Source organism: Neofelis nebulosa, chromosome 4, assembly GCF_028018385.1.
Source record: "Neofelis nebulosa isolate mNeoNeb1 chromosome 4, mNeoNeb1.pri, whole genome shotgun sequence".
Taxonomy (NCBI): Eukaryota; Metazoa; Chordata; class Mammalia; order Carnivora; family Felidae; genus Neofelis; species Neofelis nebulosa.
This window is the reverse complement of record NC_080785.1, coordinates 75,768,036-75,788,790: the sequence shown is the minus strand read 5'-3', so window position 1 is coordinate 75,788,790 and position 20,755 is coordinate 75,768,036. Positions and strand designations below refer to the sequence as shown.

Genomic DNA, 20,755 nt, shown 5'->3' with positions numbered 1-20,755 from the left:
TGGGATATACAGATATGTACATAGGATATTCTTTTCTGTTATGAAATATCAGGATATCCTTGATTTAAAAAAAAACAATGTTCATTTTTGAGGGGGCTGTTTTGAGGGAGAGAGAGAGCGTGCAGGGGAGAGGGAGAGGGAGAGAGAGAGAGAGACACAGAATCTGAAGCAGGCCCCAGGTTCTGAGCTGTCAGCTTAGAACCCCTGACGTGGGGCTAGAACCCATGAACTATGAGATCATAATCTGAGCCAGTCAGATGCTTAACTGACTGAGCCACCCAGGTGCCCCATATCCTTGATTTTCAACTTAGATTTGACTGTTGAATCACCTTACCCCAAAGTACATACATGTGAGCTCAGTATAAACTCAGAACACCTGAAAAGCTTTTTACCTTTTTCTAGTTAAGAAATAAATAGTCCTCTGGCCCTAACCTTTCCTGACTTTGAAAAGAGCTATTTTGGTTATATTCAAATTCAGTAATTGCCTCATGAGTAAGAGATAATTTGTTGGATGTCAATTAATTACAAATGCCTACTCAAAAACTCTTCTAAATGTTAAGTTAAAGTGCCTACTCTTCCATCATTAGTGGAGTAGAGTGGTACCCTTTAATAGGGGTGCCTTTTAAAATGAGGATATTGAGAAGGGTGCTAAGCAAAAACACTCACTCTCTTGACTTTACTCAGGATGACCAAACCCAAAAGTAGATATTATCACTTCTATGCACATTCCATTGTACAGAACTCAGTACCAGCCTAACTGGATGGAGTCTAGAAAATACAATTTTTCATATGTCCAGGAAGGAGTATTAATCTTATCTGTGTAGGAAGTGGGGTAGAGACAAGGGAAAACAAATGTAGAAGGATTCTTTTCTTCTTAAAATCCTTTCCCTTTAACTTGAAAGAAGCTGATCTTTATCATGTGAGTTCTTAGAGGCAGTAGTGGCCTTCCCTTAATCCAACAGAAGGCTCAACAAATAGTTTGTTCAACAAATAGTAATTGCATTGTAAATGCAAATGTTTATAATACTCTTTGTGCAGGCACAGGACTTTGGCCTTAATGAGAACAAAAGAAAAGATGTCTATCATAGAAAAATAGCATGTGTTACCTAACACCATCAGTAAGGCCCCTAATGAGTAATACAGAGAGTAAATACCACAGAAACTAAGAGGTTATCAATAGTTTTTAAGGCTGGGTAATCTTGGCAGGATTAAGCCGGAAGCTTTACTGAGCTTGGGTAGGAGGGTAAAGCTAATTTTGAAACAAAAATAAAGGAGATGGTTTTTCAAGCAAGGGAAGAGCAGGGGCAGAGACATGGTGTCAAAATATGTATGATAATGTGTGCTGAACTAGCTTAAGTGAAGTCTTCATAAAACTAAACATATGCATCAACTATACTTCAATTTAAAAGTAATAAAAAACAGAAATTGAAAATAAATGTTTTATGAAAACAAATAATATGAGATATAATATGTCTAGTTAGGAGCCAAGCTAGAAAGAGTTTTGAATAGCATTGTCTTTAGGCATGGGGAGCCATTAGTGGTTTTGATTAGGGAAGTTAAGTATAATGATGTATTAGGAAAAGGAACCTGGAATAAATATATCTGATGACTTAGAAAAAGGAGAGGGCGCCTGGGTGACTCTGTCGGTTGAGCATCCGACTTCGGCTCAGGTCATGATCTCACAGTCCATGAATTCGAGCCCCACATCAGGCTCTGTGCTGACAGCTCAGAGCCTGGAGTCTGTTTCAGATTCTGTGTCTCCCTCTCTCTGCACCCCCGCCCCCCCCCCCCCATGTGCTCGCTCGCTCTCTCTCTCTCTGTCAAAAATAGACATTAAAAAAAAAAAGAATAGAACAAGGAGAGGATAAAGGCAAGGAGCTAAAAGATACTGAAATATGAAGGAAATAATTCAGTATTAACATAACATGTGGGATAGACAACATGAAAAGTAACATACCTGCACTCAAGTAGGAAGGAAAATGAAATCCTCTAGAAAGGAGAATCTGACCTCTGGCTAATGAGATTGAATTCCTAGGTGTTCCTAATAAAGGAGCATTGGCCCATCTGTCCCTGGCATGCTCCTAAACCGGGCCTCCAGCATGCTCAACTAGCCCCCTAGAGATTGATCCAGCACCTGTCCTTCGTTCTAATGGGACCAAAAATCATCCCTTCAGGGCTAGCTATGGAAATAAGCTGTGATTTCTGTGGCCCTCTTACTTTGTTTGGAACATAACTCCACCCCTTCCTGCTAATGCCAAGGACTTCTTTAACAGAGAAGCAATGACTTTTGTTCCTCATTTAAAGCTTGAAGGAAAACTTCTTTTTGAGGCAAAATTTTATTGTGACTGTCATTCCATCAGTGTAAGTGGCTCTTTTCCAATCTTTCTAAATTTTTATTAAAAGCAGGGGAGAGATTTCAAAGGATGGGAATACTGCTATCTAAAGTTGTTGAAGACACCTCCAGGTAGAGATAAGGAGAAAATGCAGAAAGAAGTAACAGAAAAATAAAACATATTTAGAGAGATCTACCTTTGCCTAAAATTGACCCTGTTAACCATAAGGAGATGAGCAAGTTGGGATCAGGCATTTTAGTCATATATTTGCAGGAGCACTCATCTCTGCCTCATGGTACTCTGTATATTTCTAAAGAGTTTTGTTTGCTGGGCAAAGTATCAGGTTGTTAGGGCATCTTTTAATGTCACTCCATTAATTCTGTACTAGACATGCTCTATATATGGGGCTACTGACTGTAGTCAGTGTTCAAAGAGTCCCTTTATCATCATCTGTCTACAGCTTCTAAGTAACTGTGCAATGAAAACAGCCCCTTTTAAAATAGTTGCTCTAGCTGTAATTTTATAAGGAGTTTCTTTTTTTTCTTTTTTTAAGAAGAGATTTCAAAACAGTAATTGATCGAAATAAAAATACAATGTCCAGTAAGTTTACATTCTTTCGATTTTTTTCATACCAGGCATTTTTAAAAATATAATCAAGTCTCATGACAAAGAAGAAGCCATTGTTTTGGAAATTCAATCTGATATATTACTTATCTTATCTGGTCTTTGTGAACATCATATTCCTAGAAAGGTAAGTATGCCTATGAATCCAAGTTTTGTTCAGATCTCCCAATCACCTAGCACTATGAACTTTTTTTTTTTTTTTTTAATCTCAAGTTAGCTAACATAGAGTGTAATCTTGGCTTCAGGAGTAGATTCCAGTGATTCATTACTCCCATATATACCCAGTGCTCATCCCAACAAGTGACCTCCTTAAAGCCCATCACCCATTTTACCCACCTCCATCAACCCTCAGTTTGTTCTGTATTTGAGTCTCTTATGGTTTGCCTCCCTGTTTTTATCTTATTTTTCCTATCCTTCCCCTATGATCATCTGTTAAGTTTCTCAAATACCACATATAAATGAAATCATATATCTGCCTTTCTCTAACTGACTTATTTCAGTTAGCATAATACCCTCCAGTTCCATCTGTGTTGTTGCAGGATTTCATTCTTTTTCATCACAGAGTAGTATTCCATTATATGTATATATACCACATCTTCTTAATCCCTTCATCAGTTGATGGACATTTGGGCTCTTCCACAATTTGGCTATTGTTAATTTCACTGCTATAAACATTGGGGTGCATGTGCCCCTTCAAGTCAGCACTCCTGTATCCTTTGGAAAAATTCCTAGTAGTGCAATTGCTGGGATGTAGGGTAATTCTATTTTTAATTTTTTGAAGAACCTCCACACTGTTTTCCAGAGTGGCTGCACCAGTTTGCATTCGCACCAATAGTGCAAGAGGGTTCTCCTTTCTCCACATTCTTGCCAACATCTGTTGTTTCCTGAGTTCTTAATTTTAGCCATTCTGACTGGTATGAGGTGGTATCTCATTATGGTTTTGGTTTCTATTTCCCTGATGATATGTGATGTTGAGCATCTTTTTCATATGCATATTAGCCATGTGGATGTCTTCTTTGGAAAAGTGTCTATTGATGTCTTCTGCCTATTTCTTCACTGGATTGTCTGTTTTTCATGTGTTGAGTTTGGTAAGTTCTTTATAGATTTTGGATACTAACCCTTTATCTGATTGGCCATTTGCAAATATCTTCTCCCATTCTGTTGGTTGCCTTTTAGTTTTGTTGATCATTTCCTTTGCAGTGCAGAAGCTTTTTGTCTTGATGAGGTACCAATAATTCATTTTTGCTTTTACTTCCCTTGCATTCAGAGACATGTAAGTAAGAAGTTGCCGTGGCCGAGATCAAAGAAGTTGCTGCCTGTTTTCTACTGTAGGACTTTAATGGTTGCCTGTCTCACATTTAGGTCTTTTATCTATTCTGAATTTATTTTGTGTATGGTGTAAGAAAGTGGTCCAGCTTCCTTCTGTATGTTGCTGTCCAGTTCTCCCCTCACCATTTGCTAAAGACACTGTCTTTTTTCCATTGGATACCCTTTCCTGCTTTGTCAAAGGACAAAGGATTTGTGTGTCCATTTCTGGATTCTCTATTCATGGTCGATGTGTCTGTTTTTGTGCCAATACCGTACTGTGTTGATGGTTACAGCTTTGTAATAAACAGGAGAAAGTCCAGGATTGTGATGCCTCTACCTTTGGTTTTCTTTTTCAACATTACTTTGATTATTCAGGTACTTTTGTGGTTCCATACAAATTTTAGGATTGTTTGTTCTAGCTGTGAAGAATGCTTTGATAGGGATTGCACTGAATACGTAGACTGCTTTGGGTAGTATTGACATTTTAACAATATTTATTCTTCTAGTCCATGAGCATGGAATATTTTTCCATTTTTTTGTGTCTTCTTCAATTTCTTTCATAAGCTTTTCATAGTTTTCAGTGTATAGATTTTTCATCTCTTTGGTTAGGTTTATTCCTGGGTATTTTATGGGTTTTGGTGCAATTGTAAATAGGATTGATTCCCTGATATCTCTTTCTGTTGCTACATTATTGATGTATATAAATATAACCGATTTCTGTACATTGATTTTATATCCTAAGACTTGGCTGAATTCCTGTATCAGTTCTAGTAGTTTTTGGTAGAGTCTTTTGGGTTTTCCACATAGAGTATCGTGTCATCTGCAAAGAGTGTAAGTTTCATTTCTTTGCCAATTTGGATGCCTTTTATTTCATTTTGTTGTCTGATTGCTGAAGCTAGAACTTCCAACACCAGGTTAAGCAACAATGGTGAGAGTGGACATCCCTGTTGTATTCCTGATCTCATGAGGAAAGCTCTCAGTTTTTCCCCATTGAGGATGGTATTAGGGCCTTTCATGATGTTATGTTATATTATAACATATAATATGGCTTTTATGGTGTTATGGTATATTCCTTCTATCCTGACTTCTTGAGGGTTTTTATTAAGAAAGGATGCTGTATTTTGTCAAATGCTTTTTATGCATCTATTGACAGGACCATATGGTTCTTATCCTTTCTTCTGTTAATGTGATGTATCACATTGATTGATTTGTGAATATTGAACCAGCCCTGCAGCCCAGGAACGAATCCCACTTGATCATGGTGAATAATTCTTTCTATATGCTATTGAATTTGATTTGCTAGTATCTTGTTGAGAATTTTTGCATCCATGTTCATCAAGGATATTGGCCTGTAATTCTCCTTTCTAGTAGGGTCTTTGTTTGATTTGGGAATCAAGGTAATGCTGGCTTCCTAGAATGAGTCTGGAAGCTTTCCTTCCATTTTTATTTTTTTGGAACAGTTTGAGAATAGGTATTAACTCTGCTTTAAATATCTGGCATAATTCCCTTGGGAAGCCATCTAGCCCAGGACTCTTACTTGTTAGGAGATGTTTGATAACCAATTTAGTTTCTTTGCTGGTTATGGGTCTGATCCAATTTTCTATTTCTTCCTGTTTGAGTTTTGGTAGTGTGTGAGTGTCCAGGAATTTGTCAGTCTGAAGAAAGCCACACAATTTTTAAAACTCCGATCCTCAGCTCCTGGCGCTGTTTGCAAGGTAGAAACTGGCACTCTCCATATTTCTCACTCCCCAGTCTGTGGTCTGGAGAGGTTTTACTCTTGTACTAACACAATACCACAATTCGACAGCCTCTGTCTTTCCCTTTTGTCTCTCCAAAGAAGAGGTTCCTTCCCCTCCATGCCTACACTGTTTTATCTCCCCCAGTTTGCATACATGCACCTCTGACCCACTAAGCTGTCTCCCTCAACCCGTGGAGATCCTTCTGCTAACCCCCCCCCCGCCCCCCGCCAGATTTATTTCCTGGTGTTCCAAATGCTCTAACCTCAATAGAGCTGTGTTTGAGGGAGGAAGGAAATCCTGGTCCCCCTACTCATCTGCCACCTTAACTCCTCCCTCTAAACTTTTTCTTGGTGTCCATAAATGTTGGTGTTTTTTTAATCCTGTGAAGTTTTAATATTCTTTTTTGTAATTAGAGTATTCTTATATACGATAAAATATATATTTTGTGTATATTTTGATAGGTTTTGATGAATGTATATACCCATTTAACCAGTTCCCCAATTAAAACAGACTATTGTTATCTCACTATAAAATTCTTTTTTTTTTTAATTTATTTATTTTTGAGAGACAGAGGGAGAGAGAGAGAGAGAGCAAGCACTATCAGGGGAGGGACAGAGAGGGAGAATTCCAAGCAGGCTCCATGCTCTCCACAGAGCCTGACGTGGGGCTTGATCCCACATCTGTGAGATCATGACCTGAGCCAAAATCAAGAGTTAAATGCTTAACTGACTAAGCCACCCAGGTGCCCCATCCCTATAAAATTCTTTCATGCCCCTTAGCAGACATCCCCCCACTTGCCTTCAGGTAACCACTATTCTGATTTCTATCCCCTTAAGTTAGTATTGCCTATTTATTTACTTTACATGAATGGAACCACATAGTATTTACTATTTTATAACTGGTTTCTGTCATCCAGCATTATATTTCTGAAATATATTGATATTGTTGCAGGTATCAGCAGTTCATTTCTTTTTATTGCTGAATAGTATTTCACTCTGAATATACCAAATTTTTTTTATCCATTCGCCTATTGATAAACACTTAGGTTGTTTCCATTTGGGACTATTATGTAGAAAGCTTCAGTGAACATTTTTATAGTAGTTTTTTGTGGACATCATTCTTTCATTTCTCCTAAATACCTAGGAGTGCAATTAATGGTTCATAAAATAGGTGTCTGTTTTTAAGAAACTGGAAAACAGTTCTTCCAAAGTGGCTGTAGCATTATAAATGTTTTTTTGAGTTTACATTTGATTCAGGGTGATGGGCATTAAGGAGCACTTGTGTGAAACCCTGGGTGCTGTATGTAAGTGATGAATCACTGAATTCTACACCTTAAACTAATATTACACTGTGTTACTAAGTGGAATTTAAATAAAAACTTGGAGAAAATTGAATTCATAACTAGAATTAAAAATTAGAAAAAAAGAGCTTAATTCCTTTTGATCTTTTTTAACTCTATAATAAACTCTGAGTCTCTAAGATTGATAAATAGCAAAAGATAGAATTGGAAAGATAAAAATTAAAGATTATGAAGTTTTCAATAGAGGGGTTTTAGGGAAAGCCAGCAAGAACAGTAAATCCACACCTCACTCTGAGCTTTGGTGCAACTTTTCCTTGTATTCTGTCATCCTGTGCCTGTGTTCTTCTGGAAAAATGCTCATAGTCTTGCTTACTGGGTAGCAGAACTAAACAACAAAGCAATGGGAAAGGTAATTGTTAAGGGAGAAATATTAACTGGTAATAACTTGATATAAATTATTAAAGGTTTTACAAAACCTTATATGAATCTCATATATATGAGAGAAATATATATATGTATACATATATGTATGTATATTTCTCTCTTGAGAGCATTAAAAAATCTTCCATGATAGAATTAGTTTTTGCTATCTAGCATTCATCTGACAGGATATTGGACTACATTCATTATAATGTGGAAGAAAATCATGGGGCAAGCTTATGGTGTATTTTTTTTTTAAAAAAGAAAGGGAAAAATAAAAATTATAAAGAGACATTAAGCAAGCATAGTGATTGATGCCCTTTCTTAAAATGATTAGCTTTATAATAATTTGTCCTAAACTCCTGACACTGAGTATTAATTCAAAAAATTGTGTAATAAAGTAACAGTGTTTTCTGCTTCTCTGGTAGAAAAAGTTTTAGGGGACAAAATGAAATAGAAAAGGATGAGATTATTTCAAAACATAATTTTAAATAAATCTCTTAGGAAATTTTCGGAACAGAAGGAGTGGATATAATTCTTCATGTAATGAAAACCGACCCCATGAAGTTTCAGAGTGGATTAGGCTATAATGTACTTCTTTTTAGTACACTGGACAGCATTTGGTGAGTATTACTGTAACCAAGTTAGAACTATAATACAAGAAAATTACCTCATGACATTTGTTGGCTTGAGGTCTGATTTTTTTAAATAGATTTAAGATTTCTATCTAATTTTTTAAAACTGCACAAATTTGTGCAGTTAAACTATTAAAACTATAGATTAGATTAAAACTATAGATTGGATAATAATTGAAATTAACTCTAGTGTGTATGATAGAGGAGGGAAAATTTTGTTGCAATAATTTCTCTCTTAAATCAGTTGAAATGTATTTTTGTACCACAATTTAAGCTTCAATAAAAGTTTTGCTAAATTCATAAAAAATTTTTCTTCCCTTAAAATCACACCATAAAGATAACTCTTCCAATGCCCCCCCCCTTTTTTTTTGCCTTTTTGCCTTTTTCTTTTCAATAGTCCAGAAATGATATTTACTAACATCCTTTGGAAAGCAATCTTGTCTGTAACTCAGGATACAAGTTTGTATATAAACTTAAATCCTTGTTTTTGTGATTTGAATCCATTCCATTTTGGCCTGGTCTAGAAAAACACAAGCATCTACTTTTACTCATACAGTTCCTCACTCATTTCCTCTTTGAAGAGTCAAAAACCAATTGATTAGGTATTTCCTAACAATATTTTCCCCCAAATGTCTTAGCATTCCTAAATAGCAATAAATAAATAAATATTGCTTTTCTTAACATTAATTTATGAAATTTTGTCTTGGAGAAAATTACTTGAGTTTCAAATATCATTAACACTTATATATTTCTTTTTTTCTGCTTGGGTGGGATTCATGACAGCCCCACTGCAGCATATCTGGGGGGAAAAACTGACTATAGATCTAACACAAAGAGCAATGAGAACATCTTTTGTTACAATATTTGGTCTTTTATTCTCAGTTCCTGTAATAGCTCCAGAGTAATAACTTTTGAAGGCTGTGTCTTTTGTTATATATAACAAGCCCCTTTCAACCACATCTGAGTTTATGTCAATGAGGTAGTTTTTGGAGAGCGCCTAGATAACCACAGGATGGGGGGCTGGTTCTGCCTACAAGGTCACAAACAAGTCTTAACAAATTTAAGAAGACTTAAATCATTCAAAATATCTTTTCTGACCACAATGGAAGAAAACTAGAAATCAATACCAAATGGAAGTTAGGAAAATTCACAAATGCATGGGGATTAACACACCCTTGAACTACCACTGGGTCAAAGACAAAAGCAAAAGGAAAATTAGAAATTTCTCAAGACAAACTAAAATGAAAGTATAGCATAACAAAACTTATGTGATACAGCAACAACAGTGCTAAGAGGGAAGTTTATGGGGATAAATACCTAGATAGAAAAGAAGAATGATTCAAACAACCTAACTTTACACATAAAGGAACTAGTAAAGGAAGAACAAACTAAGCTCAAAGTTGGCAGAATAAAGAAAATAATAAAGATTAGAACAGAAATAAATGAGGGATTGGGAAGAAATCCAGAAAAATAAGAGCTGGTTTGTTTTGAAAACATATCAAAGTCTACAAAGCACTAACTAGAGGATGAAAAAGAAGGAAGATGATTCAAAATAAATGATGTAAATGAAACAACATATCACAACAGATGCCATAGAAATAAAAAAGATCATAAGAGATTATTATGAACAACTCTATGCCAACAAATTGGACAATATAGAAGAAATAGATAAAATTCCTAGAAACATACAACCCACCAAGACTGAATCAAGAAGAATTAGAAAGCCTGAACCTCAGTAATCAAAAACCTCCTGGAACACCTGGGTGGCTGAGTCAGTTAAGTGTCTGACTCTTGATTTTGGCTCAGGTTATAATCTCCCAATAGTGAAACTAAGCCTGTGTGGGCTCTGTGCTCAGCGTGAAGTCTGCTCAAGATTCTCTCTCTCTCTCTGTCTCTCTCTTTCTCTCTCTTCCTCTGCCCCTCTCCCCAGCTTGTGCTCTCTCTCCCTCTCTAAAAAACAAAAAACAAACCTCCTAACAAAAACAGCTCAAGACTTGAGAGCTTCACAGTTGAAATTTACCAAACATTTAAAGAAGAATTAATACAATCCTTAAATTCTTCCAAAATATAGAAAAGGGAACACTTCCAAAATCATTTTATGAGGCCAGCATCACCATGATACCAAAGCCACACAAAGATACTATAAGAAAAGAAAAACTACAGAGCAATATTCCTGAGGACCATAGAAGCAAAAGTCCTATAGAAAATATTAACAAACTGAATTCAACAACAAATTAAAAGAATCATACACCATTACCAAGTGGGATTTATCCTTGGCATGCAAGAATTGCTCAATACAAGCAAATCAATCAGTGTGATATACCACATTAACACAATGAAGAACAAAAATCACAATCATCTCAGTTCTAGAAAAAATGCATGTGACAAAATTCAACACCCTTTCATGATAAAAACAAACTCTCAACAAATTAGGTAGAGAAGGAACTTGCCTTAACACAATAAAGGCCATAAATGAAAAACCCACATTATACTCAATGGTGGAAAGCTAAAAGCTTTTCCTCTAAGATCTGTAACCAGGCCAAGATACCCACTCTCACTATTTCTACTCAATACTGTAAGTACTAGCCAGAGCAATTAGGCAAGAAAAAGAAATAAAAGGCATCTAAATCAGAAAAAAAGAAGTAAAATTATCTCTTGATGAGCTTACATGAGCTTATAAAGTTTCAAGATACAAAATCATCTACAAAAATCAGTTGCATTTCTTTACACCAATAATGAACTATGCAAAAAGAAAATTAAGTAAATAGCATCAAAGAGAATAGCACCAAAAAGAATAAAGTACTTAGGAAAAAACATAACCAAGGAAGTAAAAGACTTAAACCCTGAAAACTATAAAGCACTGATGAAAGAAATGAAAGCAGATACAAATAAATGGAAGGACTTCTTGTGTTCATGGATTGGGATAATTAATATTGCTTAAATGTCATACTAGTCAAAGTGATGTATAGCTCCATGTAATCCCTATTAAATCCTAAAGATATTTTTTACAGAAATAGAAAACACAATCCTAAAAATTCATATGGAACAACTAATCATCAGGAAAATGCAAATCAAAACCACAATGAGATATCACCTTATACCTGCTAGGGTGGTTATTCAAAACAAAAATAGGTAAATAGATAGACAGGTAGGTAGATATATATAGAGATATATAGATATAGAAATGTTGGCAAGAATATGGAGAAAAGAGACTCTCTTGACATTGTTAGGAATGCCAAGTGGTGCAGCCACTATGGAAAAGAGCATGGAGGTTCCTCACAAAATTAAAAATAGAACTACCACCTGATCCAGTAATCCCTCTTCTACGTATATATCCAACAGAATTGAAATCAGGATCTTAAAGAAATAGCTGCAGTCCCATGTTCATTGCAGCACTATTCACAATAACCAGGATATGGAGGGGTGCCTGGGTGGCTCAGTCGGTTAAGCGTCCGACTTCGGCTCAGGTCATGATCTCGCGGTTCGTGAGTTCGAGCCCCGCGTCGGGCTCTGTGCTGACAGTTCAGAGCCTGGAGCCTGTTTCGGATTCTGTGTCTCCCTCTCTCTCTCTCTCTGACCCTCCCCCGTTCATGGTCTGTCTCTCTCTGTCTCAAAAATAAATAAACGTTAAAAAAAAAATTTAAAAAAAAAAAACAATAACCAGGATATGGAAACAACCCAAATGTTCCATCAATAGATGAATGGATAAGAAAATATGGTATATATACACACTATGGAATATTACTCAGCCTTAAAAAAAGAAAATCCTATTTATAGCAACATGGATGGACCTGGAAGACACTATGCTAAGTGAAATAAGTCAGTCACAGAAAACTCTTATACATGATTTCTCTTAAATGAGGCATCTAACATAGTCAAAGATATAGAAGTAGACAATATTTATAGATAGTAGAATCCTTGTTAAAGGAATAACTTCCTTTTTATTTAAGGTGCTGTATTTTGGGATGTTATCCCTTAGAGGATTATTTTCTTGAAAAGGAAGGCATTTTTCTCCTTTTGGATTTACTGGCAGTAAGTATGATTGTTAACAATTATAAAATACTAATAATAATATGTCTTTATTAAAGCTTTCCAAAGCTAAGTGCCACAGAACACTGTAATTAAATGTGTAATTAATTACACATTTAATAATTAATATGTAATAATTGTGTGTAATAATAATTAATAATTATTATTATTATATTAAAATTATATTAAATATAAATATATATTAAAATTATATAAAATTATATTATAATTAATAATTATTATAAAAATAATAAATAATAATAATTAATGTGTAAATAATTAATTCTGTAATTAAATGTGTCCCCAAATCATGTTTAAATGTTTGTTTTAAATAAAATCTTGGTGGCTCAGTCAGTTAAGTGTCTGACTTGGCTCAGGTCATGATCTCACGGTTCATGGGTTCAAGCCCTGCGTTAGGCTCTGAACTGACAGCTCGGAGCCTAGAGCCTGCTTTAGATTCTGTGTCTCCCTCCCTCTCTCCATCCTTCCCCCAGTTGTGCTTACTCTCCCAGTCTCTCAAAAATAAAGAAGTAAACGTGAAACAAAATCTCACCTGGAGATCATAATTTGCATTTGTATAGGTAAAAGCTCTGAAAATCCCTCCTCTGAAGAAACCAGTGTACTTAGGTCAGAACTCACAAACACATAACAAAAGATAATTTGTTTTATGGGATTTCTTTTCCCCACCAACCTTTAAGGAAATAGTGTGTGAAGTGCTAGACAATATCAAAATATATAATCATTATCGATAACTTCTAGCTTCTTTTAGTATTAAAAGTTAAGGGCTACATTACACAAAGGAGTAAAGATCAGTATTTTTTAAGAATTGTGTATAGTTTGTAGGTTATGCGAGGAATTAGTATGTCATAGACCATTTCACAGAATGAACAGGAATGGATATATTAAGCCTGTCAGGAAATATAGTTGCCATCTAATACCAATTAAGAATGGCAAAGACCCTCAATTATCCTCAAAGTCATTTTCTACTGGCCTGAATTCTAAGTAAGTCCATAGTCAAGACAATGTGGGAGGAAAAGTTATTTTGGTTTCAGTAAAACTTTGAGAGATATTCTGTCCCTGCCTGTGATTGCCACCATTCATGATTTTATTAACAGAATAATGAACTTAATTGGATTTAGCAAATGTACTACAGTTATTTGTGTCCCTTCATCTCTCTGAAAGAAAATTAGTTGGCATTACAGATAGGAGAGCAAACTCATTAGATATAAAAAATTACATACAAAACATAAATAATGATAAACCTTGATAAACAGGAATGAATCATGACCAGAAACCCTTGGAAAATTCAGAGATATTGGACATAATATGGAAGAATATATGTGTGGCTCTACTAAATGATGTATACCTCACCATGCTTCTCTGATGAGAGTACAGGTGTGCCCAGAGACACATGGTGATGTGTCAGGAGATTCTCAAAGTCACAGAATTAATTTGGCATATCTTCCTAGAATCTTTTTATTTAAAGACTCAAAATTAGGGAGTTATATAATAGGGGCACCTGGGTGGCTCAGTTGGTGAAGCCTCAGGTCATGATCTCGCTTGTGTTCTCTCTCTCTCCCAAAAATCAACATTAAAAATAATTATAAAATAATAAATTCTATAGGAATATTTAAGATTATATAAAAGACTTCACAGACATTTCTCAATTGTGTTCACTCTCCTTCACCACTAGGGTTTCTCTGATGGAAAGGCATGAAGAAGACTGCTAGGAGAAGCCATATATAGCACAATGGTTATGAGCATAGGCTGCAATCAGTCTGATTGAGGCCTCCAATACTTGTTAGCTGTGTACCTTGGACAAGTATTTAACATCTCTGTAATATGTTTCTTCATCTATAAAAGAGATAACAGTATCTACCCCGTGCACTGTTGGGAGATTTATATGAGTGATTATATATGCGTGTGCACGTGTGTGTGTGTGTATAGACAGACAGACACATACACACACATACACACTTGTTTGGAATAGTGCCTGACATATTTTTACCATGTAAGTGTTTTCTATTATTATGAATATAATTATTAGATTGTACTTAATGTGGATCAAACCAATCAAGTTAATTACAGATAAAAAATATTCTTTAATGAAATTTTTAGATCAACTCCAACCTTTGACATTTGCCCCTTTTTCCTGAAAGTGATATATAGGAGTAAAAAACTCAGTTGAGAGTTCTGCTTAATACAATCTGCTAAAATATTTATTCAGTATGCAATAATTGCTAATTATGTTACATATTATTTAGAACTTTCTATGTGCCAGGCAGTCTTGTATAATTCATCATAATAACTCTTTAAAGCAGGTAATATTATAATCTTTCATTTTATAAAAGAGGAAACTGATAATGTTTGCAGTTCAAACAACAGGTTACATGTTTCCTTTGCTATATTCTATTAGTGGTATACTATGAGTTAATCAACAAAAAATATTTCAGACACAAATTATTGTGTGGAGGAGGCTATTATTGTGGATGGACTTTTCTATACCTAAATTTTGGTTTGCTGAAAACTAGTAGCAAAACAAAGGAATATGCTTGACGATTTTTCTTAAATGCTTACTGTTTTGGATGCTGATTTTCAAAATACAAAATTACATCTCATTTGTATCTATTTTCATATATGACTTCCACTTGCAATTACCATCAGTTATTTTCTTAATCACAATGAGATTATAGTTAATATGAGTCTTTATAAACCTTAATAAATCATGTAAATTGGAAAGATCCTATAAATACAGTGAACTATGTATAGTACTGTTGCCATTGCTCTACCTAAAATGAACATTTTCATTTATTTTTATAATCTCTCTTTTTCTGACTGAACCTAATCATTACATTTTGGTCATGACATATATTCATGACTATATCAGAATTATATTGAATCCTTTTCTATTTTCTAATTCTTAATGTTTGAAAACATACTTTTTAATAGGAGATTGTCCCAAATCATACTTCAGTCTGAATTTTAAGGCAGTCATTTAGAAGAAAGTTACTGATCAGTAATACAAATGTTTGTTTTCTTTTTTGAAGGTAATAATTTTTAAAATTTATTGCATTTTTTTCTTTCCTGTTTCCTTGCAAAAGTTGAACCAAAAAAAATTCTGTAATCTAGTACTTGGAATAATGGTTGAATTTTGTGATAATCCCAAAACTACGGCTCATGTTAATGCTTGGCGAGGGAAGAAGGACCAGACAGCTGCTAGTCTTTTAATTAAATTATGGAGAAAGGAAGAAAAAGAACTAGGAGTAAAACGTGATAAACATGGGATGATCATTGGTAAGTGTATTTATAACTGTTATAATAGCAATTAGATGCATATTTTTAATTGAGATATAAGTGAATTTTACGTTGCATTAGTTTTTTAGTTTTTTATACATTACAAAATTATTACCACAATAAGTTTAGTTAACATCCATCACCACACAGTTACAATCTTTTTCTTGTGATGGAACTTTTAAGAACTACTCTCAGCAACTTTCAAATATATAATAAAATATTGTTAGAATAGCCACCACCCTGTTAATTACATCCATAGGACTTCATCATCTTTCACCCATATTTTTAGAAAGAGATCTTTAAGATATGAGGGAAGTATGAGAACTTTCACCCCTTTGTTTAAGGTTCTTTTCACAAGAGTTTGAAGAACTTGCTATCATAAATTCTGAATGAATGGAAGAAAAGTATATTATCAGCAGATTCATATTTTTATAGATATTTTCAGGAAGTGGTATTTGATTATATTGTTTAACTCAAAACAAAACAAAACCTAACACCATGTCCTAAAGAAGTTCCTTTGAGTTACCTGCTTTTACAAATAGATTCAACCCATTTCATTTACTGATAAAATTGGGGATATAAATAGAGTGCCTGTATAGTATTTTGCACATTTCTGTTGATTCATATTCATGCAGTTTACTTTTTTTTTTTACAAATGAATAGTCTAATGAATTATTATAAAGCCAACATCTATGTGACTAATACACAGTTTACATTATACATTGCATATGTATATGTAATACATATATAAAATGTTACAATTATTTTATTGCATGTAAGTTAAACCACAATAGGAATGATTTTTAAAGGAAAAACAAAGAGAAATGATCTATTGTAAACACCCCAGAAAGACCCTACTCATAGACCCTTTCCAAGCACAACTAGATCTCTTCTATTCAATATTGTTCTTAAGATTCATCCACATTAGATTTAAAGCTGTATTACAAAGCTGTGGTCATCAAGACACTATGGTACTGGCACAAAAACAGATACATAGATCAATGGGACAGAGGAGAAAACTCAGAAATGCACCGAACTATATGGATAGTTCATCTTCAACGAAGTAGAAAAGAATATCCAATGGAAAAAAAGTATATTCAGCAAATGGTGTTGGGAAAACCAGACAGTGACATGCATACACCATACACATGCTTACGCCACACACAAAAATAAACTCAAAATGGATGTAATACCTAAATGTGAGACAGAAAACCATCAAAATCCTAGAGGAGAACACAGGCAGCAACCTCTTTGACCTTGGCCACAGCAACTTCTTAGTAGACACGTGGCTGAAGGCAAGGGACAAAAAGCAAACGTGCACTTCATCAAGATAAAAAGCTTCTGTACAGGGAAGGAAACAATCAAAACTAAAAGGCAACTGACTGAATGGGAGAAGATAATTTGCAAGATAATTGCATATCTGATAAAGGGTTAGTATCTAGAATGTATACAGAATTTATAAAACCCAACACCCAAAAAACAAATAATCCAGTTAAAAAATAGGCAGAAGACATGAATAGACACTTTCCCAAAGAAGACATCCAGATGGCCAACAGACACATGAAATGTTGCTCAATATCCCTCATCATCAGAGAAATACAAATCAAAACCACAATGAGATATCACTTCCCACCTGTGAGAATGGCTAAAATTAACAACACAAGAAACAGGTGTTTGTGAGGATGCAGAGAAACAGGAACCCTCTTGCACTGTTAGTGGGAATGCAAACTGGTATAGCCACTCTGTAGAACAGTATGGAGATTCCTCAAAAAAACTAAGAATAGATCTACCCTACAATCCAGCAATTTCACTATTAGGTGTTTACCCAAAGGATACAAAAATAAAGATTTGAAGGGGTATGTGCTCCCCAATGTTTACAGCAGTATGCTCAATAATAGCCAAACTATGGAAAGAGCCCAAATGTCCATCAACTGATGAATGGATAAAGAAGAGGTAGTATGTATATATATACAGTGAAATATTACTCAGCCATCAAAAAGAATGAAATATTATCATTTGCAATGACGTGGAGTAAAAATACATTGTGCTAATAAGCAAAATAAGTCAATCACAGAAAGACAAATACTATATGATTTCACCCATATGTGGAACTTAAGAAACAAAACAAACAAACATATGGAAAGGGGTGAGGGAAGAGAAGAGAGGGAAACAAACCACAAGAGACTCTTAATGATAGAGAACAAACTGAGAGTTGATGGAGGGAGGTGGGGGGAATGGGCTAGTTGAGTGATGGCTATTAAGGAGGGCACTTATGAGAAGTGCTGGGTGTTGTATATAAGTGATGAATCACTTTTATTTTTTTAAGTGTATTTATATATTTTGAGAGTGAGAGAGAGCATGAACAGGGGAGGGGCAGAGAAAGGGAGAGAGAGGATCCCAAGCAGCCTCCACGCCACCACTGTAGAGGCTGACGTAGGGCTTGAACCCCGAACTGTGAGATCTTGACCTAGTTGAAATCAAGAGTCAGATGCTTAACTGACTAAGCCACCCAGGCACCCCAAAAGTAATTTTTTAATTTTTATTTATTTATTTTGAGAGAGAAGAGCGTGAGAGGGGCAGAGAGAGGAAGAGAGAATTCCAAGCAGGCTCTGCCCTGTCAGCACAGAGCCCGATTCAGGGCTCAAACCCATGAACCTTGAGATCATGACCTGAGCCAAAATCAAGAGTCAGACACTTAACTGACTGAGCCACCCAGGCACCCCTAAAATAGTTATTTTGTGAAATTTTCATATTGTACGTAAATAATAAAAAAGCTTTAAATTTTGCCATAGAATGGGGAATAACTGGATTACTTATGCTTTCACAAGAATAACCATATACAATGCACTATTTTATAATATATATTCTATGTCTGGAGTAAAATTTCAAATTAAATTAATTTACTAATGTTTTTACCTGTCCTTTCTGTGTTTTCATGATATGCAATGAGTAGATACAAAGAAACCTCTATTTACTAGTTTCCAAGAAGAGCAAAAAATCATGCCACTGCCTGCAAACTGCCCAACTATTGCAATTATGGATGTTGCCGAGAATATCAGAGCAAAAATTTATGCTGTGCTGGGCAAACTAGGTAAGAAGCTACTTGTCACATTCATAAGAGCCTCTGTTTTGCAGAGTGTGCAAGTTCATTTTGCTTTGGAGTCTATTTTTCAGACATGATCAAAAAGTCCCCTGATACAGATAAATGCATGTTTCATTGTTACTCTAATGTCCAGCCTACACCCTTGATGAATTAGAATCAGAATCTCTGGGTATGGAGCCCAGGCATCAGCATTTTTCAAAGCTCCCCAGGCAGTTCTAGGTGCAGCCAGGATTAAAAGTGGTTAGTTTAGATGATTAGGCTTAAACACAAGAATTCTGAAATACTTGCATTTTTAAAGTCCTTCTTTTTTTCCCTTTTCTTTTCTTTTTTTTTCTAGTCCTTGCTTCCTATTAAGGGAAAAGGTACTCAAACATTATTCAGTCTCTGAAAATATAGTATCATTGTCTTAACCACAGCAGTGACTCAATAAGGATGACCTGGCAGAGGTTTCTTATAGGAGGAAGCCAAAAGCTCACAAAACTAACTTTTCCATAATCAAGATGAAACAAAAATAACTGTTTGCATTAGTTGTTATGATAGATATATGGGGTTATTATTATTTTTTTTTTTTTGGAATTACTTGCTTTGTTACAGTAATTCTTTCTTTATAAACTTTGTTTAGATTTTGAAAATTTACCTGGCCTATCTGCTGAAGATTTTGTCACTCTTTGTATCATACATAGATACCTTGATTTTAAAGTGAGTACTTTCTTATAATCTTGTTATTACACTCTGATATGACAAAAAAAATCAATTGGGAAATAAAAGATCTATATTCATAGTTGTAAGCAGTCAACCATGTATTGTAAGCAGTCAACCATGTACTGTATAGTTTTTATTTTCCATTTTGCATCTGATACTGTTCCAGAAACATGCAATTAATTAACTGGCTATTTTCCATAGGATATGATTTCATCTAACTATTTATAAAAGAAGATGGATGTTACTGACAGAGGCATTCAGAAGTTTTACAGAATTTTTAAAATATAATTTCTTCTGTTTATAGAGCATTAGGAGCTATAATTAAATGAATTATTAATGAATTATTGCTTATTAAAATCAATTAATATTGGGGCGCCTGGGTGGCGCAGTCGGTTAAGCGTCCGACTTCAGCCAGGTCACGATCTCGCGGTCCGTGAGTTCGAGCCCCGCGTCAGGCTCTGGGCTGATGGCTCGGAGCCTGGAGCCTGTTTCTGATTCTGTGTCTCTCTCTCTCTCTGCCCCTCCCCCGTTCATGCTCTGTCTCTCTGTCCCAAAAATAAATAAATAAATAAATAAATAAATAAATAAATAAATAAAGTTGAAAAATAAAATCAATTAATATTTATTAAAGATTTTATTATTAGTTTATATGGTAATCAAATATCAGTTAAAGGATATTAGGTTGCTCACCCTGATGGTTATATCTTTATTGGCAAATAAATGCTTTTGAAGTGTCAGCAACGTCTTTTTAAGTACATTTTCTTCTAATATTAGTATTATATATTTGAATGTTGCCAATGAATAAACCTATTTTCAAATGAAAACAAAGCTCCTTTTCTTCCCAATCCTGGATATATAAATTTTCTGCAAATATAAGCATACTCAAGCACATTAATTTCCAGACAACCTAGAATATGAGCTGTCAGTATGATGAAACCATGGAGTTTTAACAGCTTACAATTCAGTCTTAGGTAGAAAATAAGGGGCAAGAGACAGGACTCTAGATTCCCAGGAATCCCCATGCTCAATGTCCTACAAGTTCAGCCTGACTTAGATTTTTTTTTTCTTTCAAGCAATTTATATTCTTTATTTTTTTATTTAAGTAGGCTCCATACCTAGTGTGTGACTTGAACTCACGACTCTTGAGATCAAAAGTCTCATGCTGTATGGACTGAGCCAGCCAAGCACTCCTTAACTCATTTTTTAATACATGGGTTTGGGGAGGAAAACATCAGTAGTTCCAGAGGATGAGACTAAAGCAGCAGTTT

The 20,755-nt window shown here is 34.9% G+C and overlaps 2 protein-coding genes across 8 annotated transcripts in view; one reads left to right on the top strand and one right to left on the bottom strand.

Annotated features, from left to right (window-relative positions):
• Positions 1-20,755, bottom strand: part of FAM237B (family with sequence similarity 237 member B) — a 97,747-nt gene that overhangs the window by 35,456 nt on the left and 41,536 nt on the right. The gene's annotated exons all lie outside the window — the stretch shown is intronic.
• The window catches only part of CFAP69 (cilia and flagella associated protein 69), a 62,642-nt gene that overhangs the window by 36,356 nt on the left and 5,531 nt on the right, over positions 1-20,755 (top strand). For all 4 annotated transcript variants that reach the window (XM_058725153.1, XM_058725151.1, XM_058725150.1 and 1 more), the window contains 6 exons: positions 2,969-3,084; positions 8,229-8,347; positions 12,310-12,391; positions 15,490-15,682; positions 18,636-18,773; positions 19,408-19,484. In XM_058725153.1, coding sequence (XP_058581136.1) covers positions 2,969-3,084; positions 8,229-8,347; positions 12,310-12,391; positions 15,490-15,682; positions 18,636-18,773; positions 19,408-19,484 — 725 coding nt within the window. The remainder of the gene's footprint in view (positions 1-2,968; positions 3,085-8,228; positions 8,348-12,309; positions 12,392-15,489; positions 15,683-18,635; positions 18,774-19,407; positions 19,485-20,755) is intronic.